At 37.4% G+C, this 26118-nt stretch overlaps 1 protein-coding gene and 1 non-coding gene across 8 annotated transcripts in view; both read left to right on the plus strand.

The window, feature by feature from the left end:
• RNF111 (ring finger protein 111) overlaps positions 1-26118 on the plus strand; it is a 129772-nt gene that overhangs the window by 97985 nt on the left and 5669 nt on the right. For 5 of the 7 annotated variants that reach the window (XM_086710812.1, XM_086710811.1, XM_086710810.1 and 2 more), the window contains 7 exons: positions 599-793; positions 11055-11374; positions 15263-15521; positions 19420-19768; positions 21406-21558; positions 22572-22698; positions 25678-25770. In XM_086710812.1, coding sequence (XP_086566938.1) covers positions 599-793; positions 11055-11374; positions 15263-15521; positions 19420-19768; positions 21406-21558; positions 22572-22698; positions 25678-25770 — 1496 coding nt within the window. The remainder of the gene's footprint in view (positions 1-598; positions 794-11054; positions 11375-15262; positions 15522-19419; positions 19769-21405; positions 21559-22571; positions 22699-25677; positions 25771-26118) is intronic. The other 2 variants (XM_025919073.2, XM_025919074.2) reach the window with 1 other exon arrangement.
• LOC112856516 (U4 spliceosomal RNA) lies at positions 17088-17223 on the plus strand. Its single transcript, XR_003223094.2, has one exon. It is a non-coding gene; the product is annotated as a U4 spliceosomal RNA (small nuclear RNA).

Here is a 26118-nt window from a genome sequence, read left to right on the forward strand (position 1 = left end):
AATTTTTGAAAAAGGCATGTAAGAAAGAGACTAACACAGTGTTAAAAATCATAGCTAATGTTTAAGTAGTTCGTATATGTAAACATTATACAGAGTGCTTTATATGTGTGACCTGAGTTCATCCTAACAATAGTTGTGTGAGGAAAATTCTGTACTTTCCCAGTTCTACAGACGAGGAAATGGAGAGTGTTTAAGTAACTTATCCATGACTGTAGTGTCCATGCAGTCTGACTCTAGAATTCATTCTGTACCAGAGAAAGTGTAATTTGTAATACTGGTCTGATAGCCTGTGACAATGTATATGAAAATAGTAAAGGGGCTTTTACTTTCCTTTTCTCATTTTCTCCTTTGTGATCAGAAAATTTACATAATTGTTACCCAAAAGACTGTGGTAATCACCTGAATGTTAGAATATGCATATATGTTGATTTTTTTTAATGCAGTAATTGTATTTTAGTAGCATGTCATTTTAATGTTGCATGCTAGCTTTATGAAAGCTTTTAAAATTTAATAATTATAAAAATGTTACCATGAATTAAAATATAACCCATTACCTGATCTATTTTGAAATGCTGATTTAACATTTTGTATTTTGCAGAACCTACTGTAGTACCAACCACTTCTGCAAGAATGGAATCACAAACCACAAGCACTTCCATTAACAATTCAAATCCATCTACCTCTGAGCAGGCCTCTGATACTGCTTCAGCTGTCACTGGTAGTCAACCCCCCACAGTGTCAGAGACTTCAGCTACTCTTACAAGCAATAGCATGACTGGTACTTCCATAGGAGGTATGTAATAAAGAGGGGAAGCACCATTTTTTGTTACTCTTTTTAGGAAAAGTATTCTTGTTGCTATATTAGCAAGAGCATATTTGTAGAATAAATCCTGTGTGAGCAAAATAATGTCTTTAGAATTAGACTATGATTTCATATTTCAGTTTGTGTGCTATATATTACCAAAGTGTCATAGCTCAACTGAAAGAGATCAGTGAGAATGAAATGGCTGACCAAAAATATGAGCAACAAAAGAAAAAATAGGTAAATTGAACTTTCTCAAAATGTAAAACTTTTGTACATCAGAAACATTATCAAGAAAGTGAAAAGACATGGCCACAGCAACTTCTTACTCAACGTGTCTCCAGAGGCAAGGGAAACAAAAGCAAAAATGAACTACTGGGACCTCATCAAGATAAAAAGCTACTGCACAGCGAAGGAAACAATCAGCAAAACTAAAAGGCAACCAATGGAATGGGAGAAGATATTTGCAAATGACATATCAGATAAAGGGTTAGTATCCACAAATCTGTGAAGAACTTCTCAAACTCAATACCCAAAAAACAAATAATCCAGTGAAGAAATGGGCAAGAGGCATGAATAGACACTTCTCCAAAGAAGACATCCAGGTGGCCAACCAACACATGAAAAAATTCTCAACATCACTCATCATCAGGGAAAAACAAATCAAAACCACAATGAGATACTACCTTGTACCTGTCAGAATGGCTAACATTAACAACTTAGGCAACAACAGATGTTGGCGAGGATGCAGAGAAAGAGGATCTCTTTTGCACTGCTGGTGGGAATGCAGACTGGTGCAGCCACTCTGGAAAATAGTATGGAGGTTTCTCAAGAAATTAAAAATAGAACTACCCTACGACCCAGCAATTGCATTACTAGGTATTTATCCACGGGATACAGGTATGCTGTTTCGAAGGGACACATGCACCCCAATGTTTATAGCAGCACTATGAACAATAGCCAAAGTATGGAAAGAGCCCAAATGTCCATCAATGGAGGAATGGATAAAGAAGATGTGTGGCACAAAAACAGACACATAGACCAATGGAATAGAAGAGAAACCCCAGAACTAGACCCACAAACGTATGGCCAACTCATCTTTGACAAAGCAGGAAAGAACATCCAATGGAAAAAAGAGTCTCTTTAACAAATGGTGCTGGGAGAACTGGACAGCAACATGCAGAAGGTTGAAACTAGACCACTTTTTCACACCATTCACAAAAATAAACTCAAAGTGGATAAAGGACCTGAATGTGAGACAGGAAACCATCAAAACCCTAGAGGAGAAAGCAGGAAAAGACCTCTCTGACCTCAGCCGTAGCAATCTTTTACTCGACACATCCCCAAAGGCAAGGGAATTAAAAGCAAAAATGAATACTGGGACCTTATGAAGATAAAAAGCTTCTGCAGAGCAAAGGAAACAACCAACAAAACTAAAAGGCAACCAACGGAATGGGAAAAGATATTTGCAAATGAAATATCAGACAAAGGGCTAATATCCAAAATCTATAAAGAGCTCACCAAACTCCACACCCGAGAAACAAATAACCCAGTGAAGAAATGGGCAGAAAACATGAATAGACACTTCTCTAAAGAAGACATCTGGATGGCCAACAGGCACATGAAAAGATGTTCAGCGTCGCTCCTCATCAGGGAAATACACATCAAAACCACACTCAGATATCAACTCACGCCAGTCAGAGTGGCCAAAATGAACAAATCAGGAGACTATAGAGACTGGCGAGGATGTGGAGAAACGGGAACCCTCTTGCACTGTTGGTGGGAATGCAAATTGGTGCAGCCACTCTGGAAAGCAGTGTGGAGGTTCCTCAGAAAATTAAAAATAGACCTACCCTATGACCCAGCAATAGCACTGCTAGGAATTTACCCAAGGGATACAGGAGTACTGATGCATAGGGGCACTTGTACCCCAGTGTTTATAGCAGCACTCTCAACAATAGCCAAATTGTGGAAAGAGCCTACATGTCCATCAACTGATGAATGGATAAAGAAATTGTGGTTTATATACACAATGACACAATGGAGTACTACATGGCAATGAGAAAGAACAAAATATGGCCCTTTGTAGCAACGTGGATGGAAATGGACAGTGTGATGCTAAGTGAAATAAGCCGTACAGAGAAAGACAGATGCCATATGGTTTCACTCTTATGTGGATCCTGAGAAACTTAACAGAAACCCATGGGGGAGGGGAAGGAAAAAAAAAAAAGAGGTTGGAGTGGGAGAGAGCCAAAGCATAGAGACTCTTAAAAACTGAGAACAAACTGAGGGTTGATGGGGGGTGGGAGGGAGGGGAGGGTGGGTGATGGGTATTGAGGAGGGCACCTTTTGGGATGAGCACTGGGTGTTGTATGGAAACCAATTTGACAATAAATTTCATGTATTGAAAAAAAAAAGATGTGTGTGTGTGTGTGTGTGTATATATATATATATATACACACACACACACACAATGGAGTATTACTCGGCAATCAAAAAGAATGAAATCTTGCCATTTGCAACTACGTGGATAGAACTGGAGGGTATTATGCTAAGTGAAATTAGAGAAAGACAAATATTATATGACTTCATTCATATGAGGACTTTAAGATACAAAACAGATGGACATAAGGGAAGAGAAACAAAAATAATTTAAAAACAGGGAGGGGGACAAAACATATGAGACTTAAATATGGAGAACAGAGGGTTACTTGGAGGGGTTGTGGGTGAGGGTGGGCTAAATGGGTAAGGGGTATTAAGGAATCTACTCTTGAAATCATTGTTGCACTATATGCTAACTTGGATGTAAATTGAAAATAAATAAAACTGAAAAAAATAAATACAACTCTGGAAAATAAAGGAAAGGAATGACAGAATTGACTGCATAAAAATTTAAAATATATGGGCCAAGGGCACCTAAGTGGCTCATTCAGTTGCACATCCAGCTCTTGATTTTGACTCAGGTCATGATCTCAGGGTCATGAAACAGTCTGGCATTGTACTCATGTGCTGGGCATGGAGCCTTCTTAAGATTTTCTCTCTCCCCTTCTCCCGTTTTCCCTCTCCTCACCTCCTGGCCACTTGCTCTCTAAAAAGAAAAAAAAAAAAAAATACAGGTCCTGATACATAATGTAAGCAAAAATTAAAAATCAAGAGAAAATATTTGTAATATATATCAAACTGTGAGTCTCTGCAGTATCCACCATGACTCCAAAAAAGGGGTAACAAAAAGACAAAATGAACAATGTAAAAATAGCAAAATATATAATAAAATAATGAAAGAACATTAAAAAAAAAGAAAGTGAAAAGAGCCTACAGAGTGTAAGAAAAATACTTGAAAATCATATATTTGATAAGGGTCTAGTATCCAGAATATATAAAGAGCTTACACAGCTCAACAATTAAAAGACAGATAATCCTAGTTTAAAAATGGGCAGAGAATTTGCGTAGGTATTTTTCCAAAGAAGATACACAGTTAATCAAGAAAGACATGAAAACAGCATACTTAATTATTAGAGAAATGCAAATCAAAACCACAGCGAAGTATTACTTTATCTTCATCAGGATGTCTGTTACTCAAAAAACAAAACAAAACAAAAACAAAACAAAAAAAAAAACAACCAAAGAACAGGAAATCAGAAAATAGCCAGTGTTGACAAGAATGTAGAGGAATTGGAACCCTAATGAACATCTGGTGGAAATGTAAAATGGTGCAGCTGCCTTGGAGAACACTTTGGCAGTTCCTCAAAATGTTAAACCATAGTTATCATATGACCTACAATCTGACTCCTAAGTATGTCCTCAAAACAATTGAAAATGAGGATAGGGGTTTTTAAAAAAGCTTGATGTCCATTTTCTCAGTTTCTTTTTTTGTTTGTTTGTTTTTTGTTCTTTTGATGTCATATCTATGAAACCATTTCCTAATCCAGGGTCACAAAGATATTCCTGTATGTCATTAAGTGTTTTCAGCTCTTACCTCAGATTACTATGTTTCAGTTAGCACTGATACCTCTGGTACTTTCTCCTATGGGATGTTTGAGCATTAAGCTAGCCTTCTTTGTTTCCTGGACAATGGCACAGAGATAGGAATTTGCTGACCATTTATTAACAGCGATATTATAGACCCTGTATCTCATAGATTGACTATATCTATGAGCATTAATAATGAGACCACCTTATACTGTCTATCATTTTTTATTTTTATTTTTTTATTAAAACATTTTTTAATGTTTATTTTTGAGAGAGACTCAAAATAAGATTCTCTCTTATTTTGGGGAGAGGCAGAGCAAGAGGGAGACACAGAATCTGAAGTAGGCTCCAGGCTCTGAGCTGTCAGCACAGAGCCCAGTGTGGGGCTTGAACTCACAAGCCGGGAGATGATGACCTGAGCTGAAGTTGGATGCTTAACCAACTGAGCCACCCAGGCACCCTATTTTTTACTTTTCATAGTATCTTCCTTTTTACAATATTCTCATAAATTACATTGAGTAGATTAGGAAATTGCTTGTGGCTGGATTAGGTCTCCCTTCTGTGGGAAATTGAGAGTGGAAACCAGAATCCAAGGAGGTTTCCCAAAAGTGTCTTTTAAATACTATATTCTTTGAAAAAAATGTAGGCAGAAATGAAATGGGCTAATTTTTATTTCATTTATTGAGTGTATACTCTTTCCCAAGTACTATACTGTCTTCTGTATTGTTTTATATATTATTATTTAATCCTTTTAAGGATTAAAAAATCCTTTTAAGGATTTTAAGGATTAATCCTTTGTTAATATAACTCTTCCCATTTCAGAAATGAAGACATCTGGAAGTTAAATACTTTCATCAAAGTTAATAATAATCTTTGAGGCAAAGATTTGAACTTTTCTCATTCACTCCTTTCCCCTGGTAGCTTTAGGTACTCTCTTGTCTAGGTTTTATGTGACACAGTCCCAACTTTATTTCAATTCTGTCTCAAAGCTTTTATCTCTATTTATTTTTTAAGACTCTTGTTGCTCAGAATTCACATTTTATATCTAACATAGTGATGACATTACTACCTGAATGGTTTTCTCATGATACTATTTTACTTATATTGATGATTACCTTTGGGATAGACTTGTTTGTGTTGTATTTCTCTGGACTAGGGGAACCTTGTTCCAGGCCAAATTGTTTTCTTTATAAACCTGATAGAAGTACATACAGATATTCAGACTATATTAGGAGCACTCAGTTCTGCTGGCTTCATTTCCTGCTAAGACTGTATAGAACTTGTTCTGTAGAGTTCTTTAGATTCTATTCCTTACTTTACACCTTCTTGCATATTTCCAACCTTGAATCATTCAAGCCATCTAACTACTCCTGTTGAGGTTTTTAGATGGGACTGGTGAAAATCATAGAACTAGGCAGATTGGTGTCTCATAAATTTATGGAATCTAATCTTGGGCTTTTGGTAATAAGTTGCCATAGGGTGATGTATCTCAGTTAATTCCCTGTCCTTCTTCTCCTTCCTTCTTCTTGCCTTCCAAAATTTTCTCATTCTCCTCAAAACTGTGATTTCCCCAGAGAAAAATAAAAAGTAAATGAAGGTTCTTGAGCACTCATAACTTCCAGCCCTCCATGAAAACCTTTATATCTATCCTTCTCTCCTAATTCCTGGTCCTTTAACTCTTTCCTATCCCTTCCAGTCCCTTTATTCATCCTCTACCTCTTGTCCCTTCTTGTGTCCTTGACCTTGCTTTAACAGTTATCTTCTCTATGTCTTCAGCATCTTTATTGGTTCCATGACCTTAGTATGCATGTGTACATTTGTGTCAAGTCTGTATGCACTTAAAAGGGTCTTCTGTATCTTAAACACCTTCCTTTAACTTGCTTTTGACTCTTGTTAAAACAAACATGATGTTAACAAAACCTGGCAGTAATCTCATCTCTGTTTTCTCCCACAGCCTTGTTCATATCCTTTTTCCCTGGCCCATCTCATAACTGCACATGTTTTCACCTACCATGTGCAGTATGCTAGTGACCTTACATTTTGTGTTTCCAGAGCCATCTCTTTGTTTTAAACTTTTATATCCAGCTGCCTATTGGACATCTCCTCTGGACCATTCTTTAGTCACCTCAAACTCAACATGCCCAGGCAGCTCATCATTTGTCTGGCTCTTCCATGTGTTCTTATTTTGTGCATGCATATCTTATATATTCATTTATTCAGATGTGTTTATTGATTACACACTAATAATCAGGCACTGTCCTAGGCACTGGGAACAAAACATAAATTCTCTGTCCTAACAGAACTAATGTTCTAGTGGATAATAATGGCTAACATCTGTTGAGCTTATAATGTTAGTCCATGATTTATCTGTATTAACTGATTTTTGTGATAACTTACAAGGCAGGTTCTATTACTCTTCTCATTTTACAGGTGAAGTTACTTGCCTATGGTTATATGGTAGTGGAGCAAGAATTCAAACCTAGGAAGTCTGGTTTGGAGCCTGCACTCTTCCTTTCTGCCAGAATTTCTGAACCTTGACGTTATTGTCTTTGTGTTGTACAGTCCTTTGTATTGGGGGGTGGGGGGGAGGTGTTCTTGTGCATTGTAGGATATTTAGCAGCATTTTTGGCCTCTGCCTACTAAATACTAGTAGTACCACTTCCCCTCCAGTTGTGACAACCAAAAATATCCCCAGGTGTTACCATATGTTCCCTGGGGGGCAGCATTGCTCTGTGCTATATTAGAACCCAGTGCTGCTGTTATAATGCTGGTTGATTAAATCTTACGTTGTTTCCATACTTGATGATGATCTCCTTGAGGACTAAAGATCAAGTTACTCTCTTCTTAGCACTTAGCTCCATCATGCCTCTTTCCCCTTGTGAGGCTAACTTCTATTTAGCAAGGGCTTATTGAGCCACCTACATTGTGCACGCCTATTTCTAGTTGCTAGAGATAAAACAACAGAGGTAGACAACAGCACAAGTTATTTTAAAGACCAGGGCTTTCATTTTCACCATTGTATTTTCCAGTGCCTTTTGTAGATCCTTTACCATGCCATTAGTATGTGTAAGACTTGCCAGATGAATGAATAAATGCATGAATACATCTCAGTAATCCTGCTAGAATTACAAGAAAATACTTTAACCAGCTTGATGTTACTGAGCTGTGGAATTTATTTCTCTGGTGCAGGTTTGTTATTGGCCAGTTTCAGAGGACACTGAGCTGATTTTAATAAAAAGGAAGTGTTTTATTTGATTAGATCTTTGTGTTTCACTTCTAACGTATGGCAGTTTTCCTTGGTCAGTAATCTCGAACAAGAGATTCAGTTGCCTTTACTTAGGATTCCTAGCCCGTTTGGGCAACAAAGAGTCTCTCTACTATAAGAAAATAGATTACTAATTTAATGGGAAGCCAAACTGTACCCTAAGAAGTAGAACCATAAGGTCAGTCTTCTTTTTGAGGCTGAACAGTTAGTGATATGACCCTTTAAATATGTGGTCAGCTGTAAATATATTATAGTCATTATGCTTCCTCTTCTCTCACTCAGATTTTTATATTAGAAATATTTGAAGACAATGAAGGCAAGTTCTTTCTGAACGAATAAATATCCTGTCACTTCAGTCACAGCCTTACTAGTCTACAGATCTTTTGCTCTGGTTATACACTCTTCTCCTAAATTTTAGAGTTCCACATAATCCTTAAATAACTGGATTTGAAAATTAAAAGCATCTGAATTGGAAGGTCATTTAGTCTATCCGCTGAATGGATTTAGTGTTCCAGAGGTTTTAATCCTTTTTTATAAAGTAACACAATAAATGATACTCATTTGTACACTGTTTTGGCATGGGAGCTGAGATAAAATGCTTAAAATGTTGCCAGAAGTAAAGTTACATAATAGTTATTGCTACAAATATTACACCATATAGAAAATAATTAATGTTTGATTCAGCATAGCAAAGATAGCCTGTTGATCATGGTCTGTTCCTGATAAGCTGGTTGTAACTTTGTCCACGTTATGTAAGAAAATGGAATGCAAGTGAATGAAAGTGACATAATTATGGAACTGACTTTGAATCTGCCATAATTTATGTTATAAAAGTAAACCAACACATGGGACGCCTGAGTGGCTCAGTCACTTGAATGTCCAACTCTTGATTTCAGCTCAGGTCACAATCTCATGGTTCATGGGATCGAGCCACGTGTTGGGCTCTGTGCTGTGGTGCAGAGCCTGCTTTGGATTCTCTCTCCCTCTCTGCCCCTCTTCCTCTCGCTCATGTTCTTCCTTTCTCTCTCTTTCTCTCTCTCTCTCAGAATAAATAAACGTTAAAAGAAAAAGGTACCTTGACCTTCTTTTTGTCTCTCTCTCTCTCTTTTTTTTTTGGTTATAAATTATTTGTGATGTTTAACGTCTCAACTGATGCTAATAAGGTAGTGCTAATTCTGGGAGGCAAAAAAAAGAAGTTTTTTTCCTATCCAAGTTCACAGATTCCCTAAGTACAGTTATAAGATTAAGAACGTTTACAATAGATACAAGAAATTAGCCCAAATAGGACAGACTAGGAGCTTGGAGAAAAACAATGTACAGAGATTTTGAATGGAGATACTAACCCCTAACAGGGTTTGGATCACAGACCTTGCCCAGAAGAGAATCAGGAAAGGCAGGTTAGGACATGTATGAGAGGGCAGGCTTGGGAGAATTACAGGGAGGTTTGCTGCAGTCAGACATATCAACCAGAGCCTGAAGCACCCCACCCAGATTCATTTTTGTGAGCCTGTAAATTCCCTGTATTATTTTAGCTAGTTTGGGTTGGATTTTCGTATTGTTTGTGAGTAACTAGAAGATTCCAAATTGGAAAATTGACCCAGAAGAGGTTGGCTAGGTTCTATGGGCCAAATAGGAGCAGGGTATCCCTGGTATTGGTTACTCTAGAAATAGAGCCAGAACAGTGGTCCTCCAGAATCCTAAGGGTTCTGAGGAGATAGCTTAGGAGTCAGGCGGGGAAAGGAAGAGGCTGATGTTTGCAGGGGGAAGGATAGGGCTCTAGGCTCCCCACTCCTCTGATTTTTATATTTTAAGTAAAAATTTTTATCTCCATTTTTATCTGTTTTATATGGTTTCCACATAATATGCAGCTTGGGGAAAGGGTGCTGTTTTTTAGGTGAGTTTGAAGCACTGGGGTAGACTTTCTCAGGGCACTTTTGCAGTTCTTCTGGCATGGAAGAACGTACCTTCAAAATAACCCTGGGCATGTGGCGGAGAGCATCATCAGGACTCCAGTGTTTCCTACTTAGAGGATCATAACCTTTTCCAAAAACAATCATGCAAGTTCATTTATTTATTTTGGGAGAGTTTGTGGGGGTGGGGAGGGACAGAGGGAGAGAGAGAATCCCAAGCAGGCTCCATGCTGTTAGTGTAGAGCTTGACTTGGAGCTTGATCCCACGAACTCAGATCACGCTTGAGCCAAAATCAAGAGTCAGACACCTAACCGACTGAGCCACCTGGAATGTTTTAAATTCAATTTAAAGTTAATCATTTGTTATGACCTAGGAAAAGATGATCTCTTTCCATGTTTAAATATCATGGTAGATATGAGCCTTCTGAAGAATTTAGGCTTTCAGAAAAATCCCATTGAAGATCACTGCCTGAAATTATATGATATGCATATTAAGAATGTGGTACTATCATATTCTTATTTACAGAGATTTGAATTAAAAAAATTTTTTTTAATGTTTTTTTTTATTTTTGAGAGAGAGAGAGAGAGAAAGAAGTACAGAGAGAGAGGGAGACACAGAATCCAAAGCAGGCTCCAGGCTCCAAGCTGTCAGCAGAGCCTGACGTAAGGCTTGAACCTGTGAACTGCAAGTTCATGACCTGAGCCACAGCCGGACACTCAACCCACTGAGCCACCCAGGCACCCCTACAGAGATTGGAATTTTTTTTTTTTAATTTTTTTTTTTGTCAATGTTTATTTATTTTTGGGACAGAGAGAGACAGAGCACGAATGGGGGAGGGGCAGAGAGAGAGGGAGACACAGAATCGGAAACAGGCTCCAGGCTCTGAGCCATCAGCCCAGAGCCTGACGTGGGGCTCGAACTCCCGGACCGCGAGATCGTGACCTGGCTGAAGTCGGACGCCCAACCGACTGCGCCACCCAGGTGCCCCCAGAGACTGGAATTTAATTAACATTCCTTTAGCTCTTTATTTACTTGTACACAGTACCTATTATTTACACAGTGATACCTGATCATTTGATTGTTCTGTGCATTTCTGTTTATTTCAAGATGACTCGAGGAGAACTGCATCTAGTGCTGTAACAGAAGCTGGCCCTCCTGCAATGCCAAGGTTACCTTCCTGCTGTCCCCAGCACTCACCATGTGGAGGGTCGTCACAGAATCACCATGCATTAGGACATCCACACACAAGTTGCTTTCAGCAGCATGGCCACCATTTTCAGCATCATCACCACCACCATCATACTCCCCACCCGGCTGTCCCTGTTTCTCCCTCCTTTAGTGATCCTACTTGCCCTGTGGAAAGACCTCCACAAGTACAAGCACCTTGTGGAGCCAATAGTAGTTCTGGTACCAGCTATCATGACCAGGTATGTGGAATTTGATAAATGTTTCTTTCTTAATTTTTAAAAATTGTGCTTTCCTTCGGCGGGGGGGGAGAACAATACTAATGATGCACTTTATATACTAAAAAAGTCATTTCTATTGCCCTTGCAAAAGTGGCCTAATTTCGTGGTTTGTGATTTTTTTTTTTTTTTTTAAATTAAGTCTCTAGGATTTTCCGATGGTCTAAATTATTGCAACTAATTGGGAGGATCAAGGATGTAAAAAATTAGAAGTGATACTGTTTTTTATTCTGAAATGGTTTTTAGTGTTTGTAGTTAAATAAGGTGAATCTGATCTTTGGAATTTTATTTCAGAGTGTTGAAATTACAGTGTCAACGTGATTCATGAGAAATTGGGAAATTTTCCTAGTTTTTTACCTTCAGCTTTTACTCTGGAGCTTCCTTTTATCTCCACTCATCTAGAAATAAACAGCCTTCTCAGATGCAAACCAATGACATGGTTGCTCAGGAGCAGATGAGGTTTTTAGTTTATGGGAAATTGAAATTCTAGTTAAGTAATTTAGTTGATATTGGTGAGTGCTTAAAATGTCAAATAATATTAAATTAGTATTGGTGATCATATGGAGTAAATGAAGGTCATGTATTATATGCTGTTGTAACTTTTGCTGTGTCATCTCTGTGTATAATTGTGATATAAATCCGAGTGGGTACATACTTAAAAAAACACAACATAATCTCAAGGTAAAGCTGTAACTGACATATACTAGAAAATAGTCAAAAAGAAAATTCAGAGCCACTCTTTGTCTGTATTCCCTGACCTTTCCTAAAGTACTTTCTTCATCTTTTTAAATTTTGATGGTTATCTCTCCTGGATTGGACAGATTAAAAATAACTAAGAGAGAGGGACATTCACTTAAAAAACAAAAGATGAACTGCTGTTTTTCAAGAGTAAATTAGAAAGGGTTTAGTAGGAAATATGATTAAAGAAATTTTAGACGATGTTTTGGTTCTGGTAAAAGTTCTAAGTATTAACATCTACTGATCATCTAAATCTGTTCTGCCTCTTGGGAATGAGGAAGCATCAAGAAAAACTTTGTAGTGGACTGAATGAAAGGTTTTGCTTAAAAGCAAAATTTTCTTTCACTAGAAATTTGAGCTTAAAGGGGGAGTTTATAAGTATTGTAGAAAAATGATGAGGTAAATCTACAGACTGCTCCCATATTCATTCAAGGGCTACCAAAATATGGGCCTTTTGTTTACAGACTCTTTTGTTGAACTAATAAAATAATACAACTAGTTTGAGAGATTGTGTATGTAACATTTTCTTTTAACCCAAGTGAGTTATTTATAGGTAGAATCTCTTTCACAGTTTTGTTCATTGTAATATAAATGTAACCTACTCCCTTATATCTTAATAGAGGTATTTGGACTACACACAGAACTCGGGGAAAATTAAGGATCAGGCATTCAGTGGTGATAATGGGTATGAAGGAGAACAGAGAGTCAAGTTTTGACGGTAAAAACAATTTGGAACTCATATAGACATTTAGAGGCCTCTGAAATCAGCCACATGCTCATGAGATAACATCAGGTATCTCCAGTTGAGACTTGTGTGGGCACAACAGGAGGTGGAGGAGTGGGGTAAGCAAACTGATCTGAGGATTTCTGATTGTGTAGATGTGTTACGATTAGTGCCAGATTGTGGGTAGGCAGAAAAAGTTGAGGAGGATTAGGCCTGATAACAGAGAAGGTTCCGCAGTCACTTGACTCTCTAGCCTTTACTGCTCCTTTGGATGTAGCGTTCTCTTTTGAGAGAACAGTTCAGTTAGTGTTTTGCATTCCTTATCACCTTTGTAAAGTAATACTTGCATTTCTGTACCCATCTTGCTTACCCACTCTTTTCCTTCTAGAGTAAGAATTGACTGAACTGTTAGAATTGTGAAGAGGGTTCTCTTTGTAGTTTTTTTCCCCTTTCTCTTTTGATTCTTTACTTTTAACTTTACCCTCATTTCCTTCTAGGAGGATATTCACCCTACTTTACTCACTCTCTGCGAGTGTTCTTAATCACTGACTGGAGAAAAAGATAGGAAATTTGCTCATCTTCATAGTATGTTGATAATCTAGTCCATTTGCCAAATCTTAGCCTAAATAGGAAAATAGGGAAGGGATATAAATTCACAATCTTACAGTATTTTTCTTAAGCCTTATTCCCCAAATCAAGGGACATACATTGTATTTGCCAACTCAAAAGAAAGAGCCCAGATGTTTGCTTGATTGTAGACACATGATACGGAAGAAGAAAGGAGTTCTTTTTCACCTTCCCACTGCTTCTCCTGAGCCATCATTCTCCTTCCCTTTTAACAGTCCGAGCTCCTTTTGTTTCTGTTATCCCTAGAGCCACAAGTCCATTGCAAGTACAGAGACCACTGTGATTCCTCTAAGGACTGCTGGGTGACTTCAGCCTCTAATAAATGCAGTTCCCTAGCTTTCTTCATCTCCAGCTCCTCAGCTTCCAGTGTTGAACAGTTCTTGCATATAATTTCAAATATAACATCAAATTATTATTTTCTTTAATTACATTTTATTTATTTATTTATTTATTTTAAATTTTAACGCTTATTTATTTTTGAGACAGAGAGAGACAGAGCATGAACAGGGGAGGGGCAGAGAGAGAGGGAGACACAGAGTCTGAAACAGGCTCCAGGCTCTGAGCGGTCAGCACAGAGCCCGACGCGAGGCTCGAACTCACGGGGACCGTGAGATCATGACCTGAGCCGAAGTTGGATGCTTAACCGACTGAGCCACCCAGGTGCCCCTTTAATTACATTTTAAAAATTACAGCTATACTCAACACTAAGTAAAAACTTGTATTTAAATTACTTAAGAATTGGGGTGCCTGGGTGGCTCAGTCGGTTAAGCGTCCAACTTCAGCTCGGGTCACGATCCCGCGGTCCGTGAGTCCGAGAGCCGCATAGGGCTCTCAGCTGATGGCTCAGAGCCTGGAGCCTGCTTCCGATTCTGTGTCTCCCTCTCTCTCTGCCCCTCCCCTGTTCATGCTCTGTCTCTGTCTCAAAATAAATAAACGTTAAAAATCAATTATTTAAGAATACAAAGGGACAATTTGGTTTTTGTAATCTGCCCTAGAGTAGATTGAAATCAAGTGAAGTGTTTTACTTAGGACTTTTCAAAATGCTTTGGAGGAGAAACTTAATTACTGGTGAATGGACATGGAATCTAGAGTCTGGTTTATTTTTCAGCTTAGTAAAGGGACTTGTCTTAAATCGTACTTTTAATTTTTTAGTAAATGAAAAGGTTATGAGGCATAGCTGGCTCATAGTTCATCTTGAATAATCTTCCACCCTTTATTGTCTTGGATAATGTTTGCGTTATTAGAGTTTTAGTTGAGTGCTTGCTATACACAGTTCAGAAACAGGACAGACAAGCTTTTACCTAGAATCCTTAATCTTCATTGGTGTGGTTTTACGTTTTCCAAAGGAGTCCTAAATTAATAATCAAAATTTGAGGGTAAAGAAGAATATGGATGTATTATTTTAAAGTTTATTTCTCTCTAAGATCTAGAGGATGGAAGAGAAATAGACCTTAAAATAATATATTAATTAATTTTTGTTTATCTTGTAGCGTGATCCTATGCTTGAGTTTTAAAAACTGATATAACCACTACAGTTTTTACAATCCAGGATATACATAGTATTTGTTGTTGTTGTTGTTGTTGTTGTTGTTGTTGTTGTTGTTTTGGTGCTGAATAGGTCTTCATACTAAAAATTTCACCATTTTCAAATTTTTAATTCAGAGATTCTATTTTTCTGGATTGCATTTGGAATACTTCTATAATACAACATGAAACAGTGGACCAAACTTCAGAAAAATAAAATACAGTTCCTCTTTATACAGCAGGCATTGCCAGTAGACCTGAGCAACAATGGTATCAGAAGTCATGGAAGTGGTGGTTTTCATGGAGCGTCTGCATTTGACCCCTGCTGCCCTGTTTCTTCTTCCCGAGCTGCAATCTTTGGCCATCAGGCTGCTGCTGCTGCCCCGAGTCAGCCATTATCCATAGATGGCTATGGATCAAGCATGGTTGCGCAGCCCCAGCCCCAGCCCCCTCCACAAGCCTCACTGTCATCATGTCGACATTATATGCCACCTCCTTGTAAGTATAAACTTAACAGGCAAAGAACTTAGAGGCATATAAATGAACCATTGTACATTCCTCCATGAAATAACCTTTCATTAATCCTAATTGGTACATTTTTGGTATATCCTTGGCCTGAGACTGGGGTGTATTTTTTTCCATTTCATTCTTTCTTCACCCCGCATTCCCAAAACAATCTTCTAAGTTAAATAGAACAGGTGTTGTTTAAAAACATCAAGGAAATAAAAGTATTATATTTTGTCTCTTACATTTTAATATTTGCATTTTAATACATGAAATTGAAGTACATTGAATGGCACCTTAGATTCCTATGAAAGGAAATTTTAAGAGATTGAGATTTATCCTTTAGGAATAACTGGCAATTTGAAAGTTCAGTAGTTGTTGCTAGGCACAGGAAAGTGAGTTTTGACTAAAAATTCTGAGGGTCAGCTGAGGCATATGAGAGAACAACTGCACAGAAAGCTTGGCCGAATGCAAAAAGATTTCTGTATTCATTTGATGCAGGCAATTAATAGAGCCAGATGTGGCTTTTCTGAAGAAATTGAAATCTGTTTGGTATCTGAGTATCATAAGAAATGAGAGATACTCAAGGGGCGCCTGGGTGGCGCAGTCGGTTAAGCGTCCGACTTCAGCCAGGTCACGATCTCGCGGTCCGCGAGTTCGAGCCCCGCGTCGGGCTCTGGGCTGATGGCTCGGAGCCTGGAGCCTGTTTCAGATTCTGTGTCTCCCTCTCTCTCTGCCCCTCCCCCGTTCATGCTCTGTCTCTCTCTGTCCCAAAAATAAATAAACGTTCAAAAAAAAAAAATTTAAAAAAAAAAAGAAATGAGAGATACTCTTAGGCTGTGCAACACATATTTACTACTTTGTTATATTACAGGCTAATAATCAAATGGAAACTTAATAGATACTTTGGTTTAAAAAAAAAAAAAAAACAAACACTGGAAATTCACTGCCAGGAGTAAATTAGGAAGTTGGCAAGAACATTTGCTTTTGTTCTGATTACATGCAAGGGATAATTTTCAGTTACATATCTCATTAGACTTCTTCCATTCCAATAATTTTAAAAATCTGGGTTTTGCACACACAGCTGGAGTCAATCCAGAATTTGTACAGTGAAACCTGGTGATATATCATTTACCTTTTCAATAATACAACTTAAGATGTACAGTATAAGTTAGAAAACAGGTTTTGAAACAGTTTTTGCAAAGTATTGACCAATGAGCAAATTCTATGTATGAGCACTGGTATAATGTACAGGCTGTTTTGTGATACCTATTGATATTTATCTTTAATTGATCGTCTTTTATTAGGAACCCAAAATGTGTGGTTTTCTTCCCCCTCCCAAAAAATAATATATTTAGCAATTTAAAGGGAACCTATTTTGCCCTAATAAAGAAGTGTTTTAGATGTAAATTTGTTTTACTTTTATTATAAAAGTAACTTTCTTTACATCGTAAGAAGTTCAAACTACAGAATGACATAAATGGGAAGTTAATGGCCCTTCTCACATACCACTTACCTTGATACATTGAAGGTGACAACTGTTGGTAGCTTATAAAACCTAGCTTTGCACAGTGGCAGTATCGTAGCCAATGAGGTTTATCTGAAGCACGATTATTGCTAATTGTAGCTTATAAAACCTTTCAGAAGTTTTCTTTGTACACACAAAAGTATATATATGTCTCTCCTTTAAAAAAAAAAAGTGGGATCATAACATATTATTTGCCTCTGTTTGTTGGGTTTTTTTTTCATTTTTAAAAATATTTTAATAGTCCATCTTAGATTTTTTTCCATATTAGCACATAAAAATCTAGGTTGCTATTCTCAATACCCTCATAATATCCCATTGTATATTAAATCAGTTCTCTGTTGATGATCACATTGTAGTTTTTTAGTCTGTAGGGTAACTTCTAGGAGTGTGATTGCTGCTGGGTCAAAGTGACATGTTGAACTTTCAGGAAACAATATCAAGAACTTTTTTTTTTAACTGTCAACACATAAAATAGAGAAGGAAGGGAAATGGTCTGTGGGAATGCAGAATGTCACCTTTCTACAGTGGTTAGCAATCTGTTTTGTTTGGAATATATAGTGAATTATAGTAATGGCTGAACTTTCACCAGACACACACAAAAGATGGTAACTTGTGAGGTAATGGATGTGTTAATGAACCTGATTGTGGTAATCATTTCACAAAGTATATGTATGTCAAATCATCATTGTACACTTTAAATATATATAATTGTATTTGTTAATCATATCTCAATAAAGCTGAAAAATGAAATGATTGCTGAAGAGTTAAATAAATTGATTCATTCTGAAACAAAACTTTAAAATTTTGTAATATTTGTCAATATTATTTCTTGCCTAATGATTATAGAAATTGAAAACTTTGAATTGAAACTGGAAAAAATGCTCTGAATTTGAGGAAAGATAGCTAACAATGGTAAAACATAGCGACTTCTTTTTTTATGACCAGGTACTGAGTTTGGAGGCTTGGAGTAAAGCCTAGATTTGAAAATATGATATTTAGAAAATCACTTAAAAATTCCTTTAAATACATGCTAGTAAGGTGTCCTTTGAAAATGTGGTTGAAATGAGTTCATGCTTACCTATTCATTCATGCTGAACAAACGGTGAATCAAAAGGATTAAAATTCAAGGTAATTCTTCTGTCATGAAACTAGAGAATGGCTATACTTCCATACCAGACTCCAAGAAAATCTTCCAAATACAGTGAAATTGAGGCTGAAATCCAAGGAAGAAACAAACATATTTTTAGACCTCAAAAAGATGCATATCTCCTCCAGTAAGAGAGATGTGTATTCCTCAGAGGGACTTTTCAGCAGCCACTTTGAAACATAACGAAGAAATGGGGGAAACCATCTTTATTAAGGCTAATTTCCATTTCAGGTTCTTTGAAAATATGCCCCTTCATCTTCTTACTATAGCTCAGGAAAAGTGGCCTGGGGCAGGGAGAGAGAAAAGCAGCAATAAAAGAATATCTTTGCAGTCTTGTCCAGAAGAACTCTCAAGTTCCTTTTCTCTTTGTAGTGCTCTATAACTAGTAATCATAAAGGAAAGCAAGATTTACATATTTGTGAAAGTGTCAATTCTACATTTGACAAAAGCAAAAAACTTGCATATATGGTAAAACAAAATTAACAGAAGACAATTTGGAAAAATGTTTATACCTTATTATGACAAACTTTCCATGTATACAAAGAATACTTGTAAATCATTGAGAAAAAGGTGAATGATAGCCTAAGAATATGAATAGATATTCTGGGAAGAAATATAAGTGGTTAATAAATATAAGATTTTTCTGATTGTCATTTAAAAAAATTAGTAGTATAGGGTTTCAGGTACTCTTGTATGCTGTTCACTGAAATATTAATTATAGTAACCTTTTGGGAAGGGTATTTTGTTGACTGATATCTGAGTTTTAAAAGATTTTTCTCAGACTAAGAACTATTTATAGGAATTTATGCTACAAAAACCGTGAGTAGAGAGTGTGTGCGCGCGCGCGCACGTGCGTGTGCACATGCACTGGTGCATATGTATATGAAAGAGTACAAGAGGCGTCATACACACAGATGTTTAGTGTTGGGTTTCCCATTTTTATCAATGGCGATTTCTTTAATAAATGTTGGTGTATCCCTATAATAGAATGCTGTGAAGCTGTGATATATTGACATGAGAAGCTATATATATTGACATGAGAAGATACCTAAGATTATTCAAAGAAGAAAGCAGGTTGTAAAGCAGAATTGAGCAGACTCAAGCATTGATACAGTATCCATAAAAATTAAACGTGTACTAATATGTTTGTAAACTACAAAAGGAATATGTAACAGCAATATATGCTCAACTGCATGGTGCCTACATTTTTTTTACAGATGCCTCCTTGACAAGACCACTTCATCATCAAGCCTCTGCCTGTCCCCACTCTCATGGAAACCCTCCTCCTCAGACTCAGCCTCCACCTCAAGTGGATTATGTTATTCCTCATCCTGTACATGCTTTCCATTCTCAGATATCTTCTCATGCAACATCTCACCCTGTGGCACCCCCACCCCCGACTCATTTAGCCAGTACAGCTGCACCAATCCCTCAGCATCTTCCTCCCACACACCAGCCAATCTCACACCACATCCCAGCCGCGGCACCTGCAGCACAGAGACTGCATCCTCATGAAGTGATGCAGAGGATGGAAGTTCAAAGGAGGAGGATGATGCAGCATCCAACGTATGTTTTCTGTTTTCTAAAAGACGATCACGCTGTGTTCCTCTCCCTTCTATTGCTGTTAGTTTTTAAAACTAAAATCTTTAGAAGTGATGGAACTATGCTGAATCCTCAGCTCACTAGGAAATTATTCTTTACTAACTAGAATCTTCCTTGTTCTTGTCCTGAGTTGTAGGTAGCTTGACAAAACAAGTCAATATCAGGCTATTTAAAGAAATCAAACCATTTTCAGGGTATGACCCAGGGTCATTTATTTTTGTAAACCAGTCTCTTGTCGGTTTCTTCAATATCACATAGTAAAGATTCATGTTAAAATCGATGATCCTGAGGAACAGCATATAAAGTTGTCAAGACTTAATTTGATTTATTCCAGAGGGAAGAAGAGTACTAGTAGAATTTTCAACAACTGACATTGAAAAAATAGTATTCTTTACCTGTTTATTTATAAATTTAAGTATTAAAGTATTGTACTCTCCAAACATCATGGAAAGACTATATATAAATGAACTTTTTGTTTTCTTTTAAAAAGTGAGGATATGATTTTCTAATTCATGGTAGCAAACTGTATTGCTCTAATTCTGCTTGCCTGTTTTTGTAAATAGAGTTTTATAGGTCAACAGCTATGCTTGTTCATTTATGTATTGTCTGTGTGTTCTTTCACACCACAAAGACTAAATTGAGTAGTTGAAATAGAGGCCATACAGCCTAAACAGCCAGCAATATTTACCATTTGGCCCTTTTCAGAATATGTTTGCAAAAACGCTTTCCTTTTTTGTTTGTTTGCAGAATTCTTGATCTAATTAATCTACCACATGTATAAATTCTTTCTTTAGTTATGTAAGGTTATTTCCAGAATCTCTGGCTATTACTGGCATGCTAATATAGTAACTCTTTATATTAAAAGTTGGCAATTTAAAATTTATATCTTCCAGTATCTAGAAAAAATTACGTTTTAAATCATTAAGCTTACACATGAAAACCTGTAAATATGTTAGAAAGTGGTAGAAAATAAGAATTAGACTATAAAAATGAATACTTGGAATCTTTTGTTTAAAATTTTATGACTATTTACATTTATAAATGTGGCTGACTTTAGACGAAGAGAATATAATAATCTGGGATACAGAATAAAGATGTGAATGGAGTTAATCTCCGTTTCCGAGATGTGTTAACATGTATTTGCATGTGTTTGAAAACAGTGCACAAGGTTAAAAGTTTTTTCTCTTAAAGTAAGTTTTAGTCATTAAAATGGGTAAATGTCATCACAGTATAAAAGCAAAGCAAAATAAAAGTTTCCATTTTCCTCCCTTATTTTGTGCCTGCAGCATTTGCTAGGGTGTTTAATTTTTAAAATTCTGTTTCTACTCATTTCCTGTTACTCTGTGTAAAATATCTGCTGTAGGGAAAGCATACAAGATAATGTTAAAATTTTTCCTTGGAGGATATTTGAATTGGAGACATTGTAATAAATGAGCATTGAGATTTGTGGGGTTAGGGTGTCTTGATTTATTAATCAGTAGATTATATTTTTATAATATATTGTTATAGAAGTAAATTTATGACTGATTTATAGATGTTTGTAATAATACTAGATTTTTTTTTCTACATTAAGAAATAACCAATTATTCAATTATTTCCAGTGGTCTTTTTGTGTTCTGTGTTTCCAGGCGGGCACATGAACGGCCCCCACCCCATCCACATAGGATGCACCCAAACTATGGTCATGGGCATCATATTCATGTGCCTCAGACTATGTCCTCACATCCTCGACAGGCTCCAGAGAGATCTGCCTGGTCAGTATCATGTTTATTTCAAAGTTACGCTCAGGAGCCTGTGGTAAAACTATCAGAACAGATGCTTTGTAGTGGAATGTCATACAGAATGGAGAGGCTGAATTCCAGCTTAGCTGTGAGACACTGTCTCTGGGCAAGTTATAGAAACTTGGAGTGGAAAGAGGAACTTGAGTTCTGGGTCAGAGAACCATGTCAAATGAGAGTAGAGCTTTTTTGTTAATTGTTTTTTGGAAGTATCTGCCATTAAAGTTAACTCCCTAAATGGATCTTACTCTCACAACTTCCTTATCCACCCCCCTCACCACCACCTCTGTACTCAGATCTGCTTTACCACCACCAACCCCTGCTTATTGACAAGGGAAATGGAGCCTGCATCCTCCTAGGAGTGTGGTCTTTTTTAGAGAAATGGAAGCAGAGTTGCATTAATTTTTCTTTCTGAATCCATTGTCTGTAGGCAGTCATTGAGATCTTGGTCCACGATGACATTTGAGGCAAAACATAAAATGAGAATCAATAAATGAAAATTTGGCATTTACCAATTTTACTCTTTCTAGAATTTTGTTTGACCTTGCTTTAAAAGGTATAGAAATGTTGGTTCTTCTAATTTTCCTGTTGACAGTAACCCAGAGACACTGTCCAACAAACACAAGTCCTGGGAGCATCTGTAACATTCATATAAACCAGAAAACTAAACCCTATATTTTGTATGTTCCTCAAGTAGAATCAGACTTTTAGATTGGAAGGAACCTTAAGGGTAATTCGTTGAATATTTCCTTCCTTTGTAGGATGTGAAACTGAGTACAAATGCTTTGCTTCTCATAGTCACAGAACTGAATTTTTGAGTTTTAATTGCTGAATAGTTAAGTTTTGGGGGTAAATTATCTTTTTCTCAGCTGTGTCAGTTAAGAAACTTTAGGTTACTCTAAAAAATGCAAACACGCTCCCCCGTTTCTGTTGATAATAAAGACACTCTAAGGATGGCTAAACGTTAAAGTGTTCTCCTCCTTCGTCAGGGAGCTGGGGATTGAAGCTGGAGTGACTGCGGCCACTTACACGCCTGGAGCGCTGCACCCTCACTTGGCCCATTACCACGCGCCACCTCGACTTCACCACTTACAACTAGGAGCTCTTCCTTTAATGGTAAAGGAGGAAAATATCAGAATTGTCACCTATTCTCCTTCTAAAAGTATTCTTTTCTAAGAAAAGTTAAATATTTTGCTGGAAATTTTTAAAAATATTCTGAATTGATATCGGTGTTTTAATAGAATTTGAGAATTATTAGACTGAAATTGTGCCATAAAAAACTAGATCTATTGAAATCTGTATTTGTATTTGCATTGTGAAATGTACTCTTCTTAATATAAAAAATGACCAAGATTTTTCTTTTATACCAAGATGACAGTCTTTCCACTGTCACTAGGACATACGCTTTATTTTGTCAAAACTGCTAGTGGTTCTGTTATGATGCATTCATTCTTTATTTTCTGATCTGCAGAAGGACTTTCCTAATTCTCTAATTTGAACAGACTCAGATCTTGTCAGTACCAATTTGGGTTCTACAGAACAAGTTCAGCAAAGATAGATTGAATTTGCTATTCATGATACCTACTGGTTATAAAAGTGGTATAGAGTAGGGAGCTGTTTTGTTTTGTGAGGGTAAAGACACTGCAGGAATGGTTTCCAGGATGCTCTGTCATACCTACGACTTAGACTTTGGAGTTGGGAGTAGTACTTTACAGTGGTTATAGCATATAAGGAGCTGTCAAACAGCATAAGCACAAGGAACTCTGAGTAAGTTGGTATTTAAAGATCTTAGGCATGGGGGTCACTCGACAATAACAGCTAAAGCTGCCCCCCCAAGAAACTGGGACTCCGGAACAAAGGAGACTAAGGGAGGGGTATAGGGTAAGAGCAGGTTTAAGTAATTTGAGGGGCAGGAGTTCCTTTCTGATTTTTTATTTTCCTTGGAGATGTGTAGGAGGTTGGGTTATCTGCTGAGAGGTGGGTAGTATTGATTTTGATCATAAGGAAAGTTGCAGATATTTAAATAATCTATTTGACGGTTAAAAGTTATTGCTTATTTTAAATTCTTTACCATGTATGAATTGTCTTTTAAAGCTATAAACTTGCTAAAAGCATGTTGTGATTCAGTGGAAGCTCACTAAAAAATAATATTGGAGATTTTATAAAGATGAAAGAATTGGGGCCCCTTAGTGGCTCAGTCATTTGAACGTCCAGCTGTTGATTTTGGCTCAGGTCATAATCTCGCGGTTGGTGAGATTGAGCCCCATGTCGGACTCTGAACTGACAGCACGGAACCTGCTAGGGATTTTCTCTCTCTCTGTGTCTCTCTCTCTGCCGCTCCTCCCCCTCGTCGTACTCTCTATCTTTCTCTCTCAAAATAAATGAGTAAACTTAAGAAAAAAATAAAGATGGAAGAACAGTGCTCTGTCCTAGAATCTCCCTTTCCTAATACAGTCTACTCTTTTTTTTTTTTTAACTTTTTAAATGTTTATTTATTTTTGAGAGAGCAAGAGTCAGAGTGCGAGCTGGGGAGGGGCAGAGAGAGAGGGAGACACAGAGTCTGAAACCGGCTCCAGGCTCTGAGCTGTCAGCACAGAGCCCGACATGGGGCTCGAACTCCCAAAGTGCGAGATCATGACCTGAGCCGAAGTCGGACGATTACCCAATTGAGCCACCCAGGCGCCCCAGCCTACTCTTGTTAAGCACGGTACTTACATTCTGCAAAGTTGTGCAGACACTGAGGAAGTAACTATAGAGCCATTTTTCTTGTGGTAAATGCAAGTTTAGGTTACTGCAAGCATCTGGTCACAGTGTTGATCTGCTAACAACAGCCAGTCAGTATATAATCTTGTTTTGATGTCCATTTTGGACATCAAAGTATCAGGTGTCCTGATACCATTATTATTATTATATTATATATTATTGAGTTGTTAACATTGAGCTCATGGGCCAGCAAAACTCATGCCTGAATGAAGCTTATCTACGCTCGTTTTGTCCATAAGGCATATTGAAGCCTTCTTGCACTAGTCCGCATTTAAGCATTATGCTTGTGGCCATTTTGAACAGCAAAGTCACCGGTAAAAAGCACAAAAATGGGGAAAGCACGGCACTAAATAGACCGCAAAAAAGACCCATGTTTATAGTATAAGAGCTGAAAGAAGAAGGCAGAGCCTTGTTCTACCCTAGATGGAAATGGGACAACTCGAGTTTTTTGCTGCTGTGCATGTCCACAAATGATTGAGAGAGCACGGGTATTAATTTTGGAGTTACAAATAAATTTTATCAAGTAGGCAAATTCACAAGGGATCCATGAATAATGAGGATTGAGTACACCTCACAGAAGAATCAGAAAACACTGTTAAAACTTTCATTAACAGGGGCACCTGGGTGGGCTCAGTTGGTTGAGGTCTGACTTTGGCTCAGGTTATGGTCTCATGGTTTGTAAGTTCGAGCCCCACATTGGGCTTGCTGCTGTCAGCATAGAGCCCACTTTGGATCCTTTGTCCCCCTCTCTCCCTTTGCCTTTCTCTGTACTCTCTCTCTCTTTCAAAAATAAAATAAAACATTAAAAAAAATAACTTTCACTAACAGAACCAAACAAAAAAAGCAGTAGGGTACCTATTGCCGTTAGGAAGTTAGAGTAAGGGAAATAAGTTTCATTGGAAAATTTTGTGCATTTTGATTTCTTACTATGATTTAATAAAGTTCTCTGAAAGTGACAAAATTTTACGAAGGTTTTAGTCTTTATGCTTTTAGGCTACTAAGAGCAGCAGTCTTAACTTTGGGTATTTTCTATTTAGGAGTCTTTGTGCAAAATAAAACAATTTATTAAAACAATTTGTTATCTCATGGAACAGCTATTCTTGTTTTGTTTTTGTTTTTGTTTTTTTTTATTATATTTTAAGTGTTACCTTACGAGATTATATTTGAAGAGGAACTTAATCCTTTTACAGAGCGCAAACTTGTAGTTATATATACTTACTGAAGTTCAATTTTGTGACTAGCCGAATGGAGAGAATTGTGTCTCAATTATTTAGTGTGTTAAAACTTGAGCCTACTCTTACTTGATTTAGCCTATCTCTTCTATTAAAATAGGTTCCTGACATGGCAGGCTACCCTCATATTCGTTACATTTCATCAGGATTGGATGGAACATCATTCAGAGGTCCTTTCAGGGGCAATTTTGAGGTGTGTAATAAAATTAATGAGATAATTTGCAACGGTATCTTTAGTACTCTCTTTAATGTAGAGAGAGAATATATGATGTATGTATTCTTAGTATTCACAGTTGAATAGGATTGCCATGGTGGCTGGGGATCTGAATTGTTGATACTACTTCTGGGGGTTATCACAGAAAGATTTATAAGCGATATTTATCTTGGTATCAAAAAGTACCCGGGGGCACCTGGGTGGCGCAGTCGGTTAAGCGTCCGACTTCAGCCAGGTCACGATCTCGCGGTCCGTGAGTTCGCGCCCCGCGTCAGGCTCTGGGCTGATGGCTCAGAGCCTGGAGCCTGTTTCCGATTCTGTGTCTCC

Source organism: Puma concolor, chromosome B3 (assembly GCF_028749965.1).
Source record: "Puma concolor isolate L17-30 chromosome B3, mPumCon1.1.hap2, whole genome shotgun sequence".
Taxonomy (NCBI): Eukaryota; Metazoa; Chordata; class Mammalia; order Carnivora; family Felidae; genus Puma; species Puma concolor.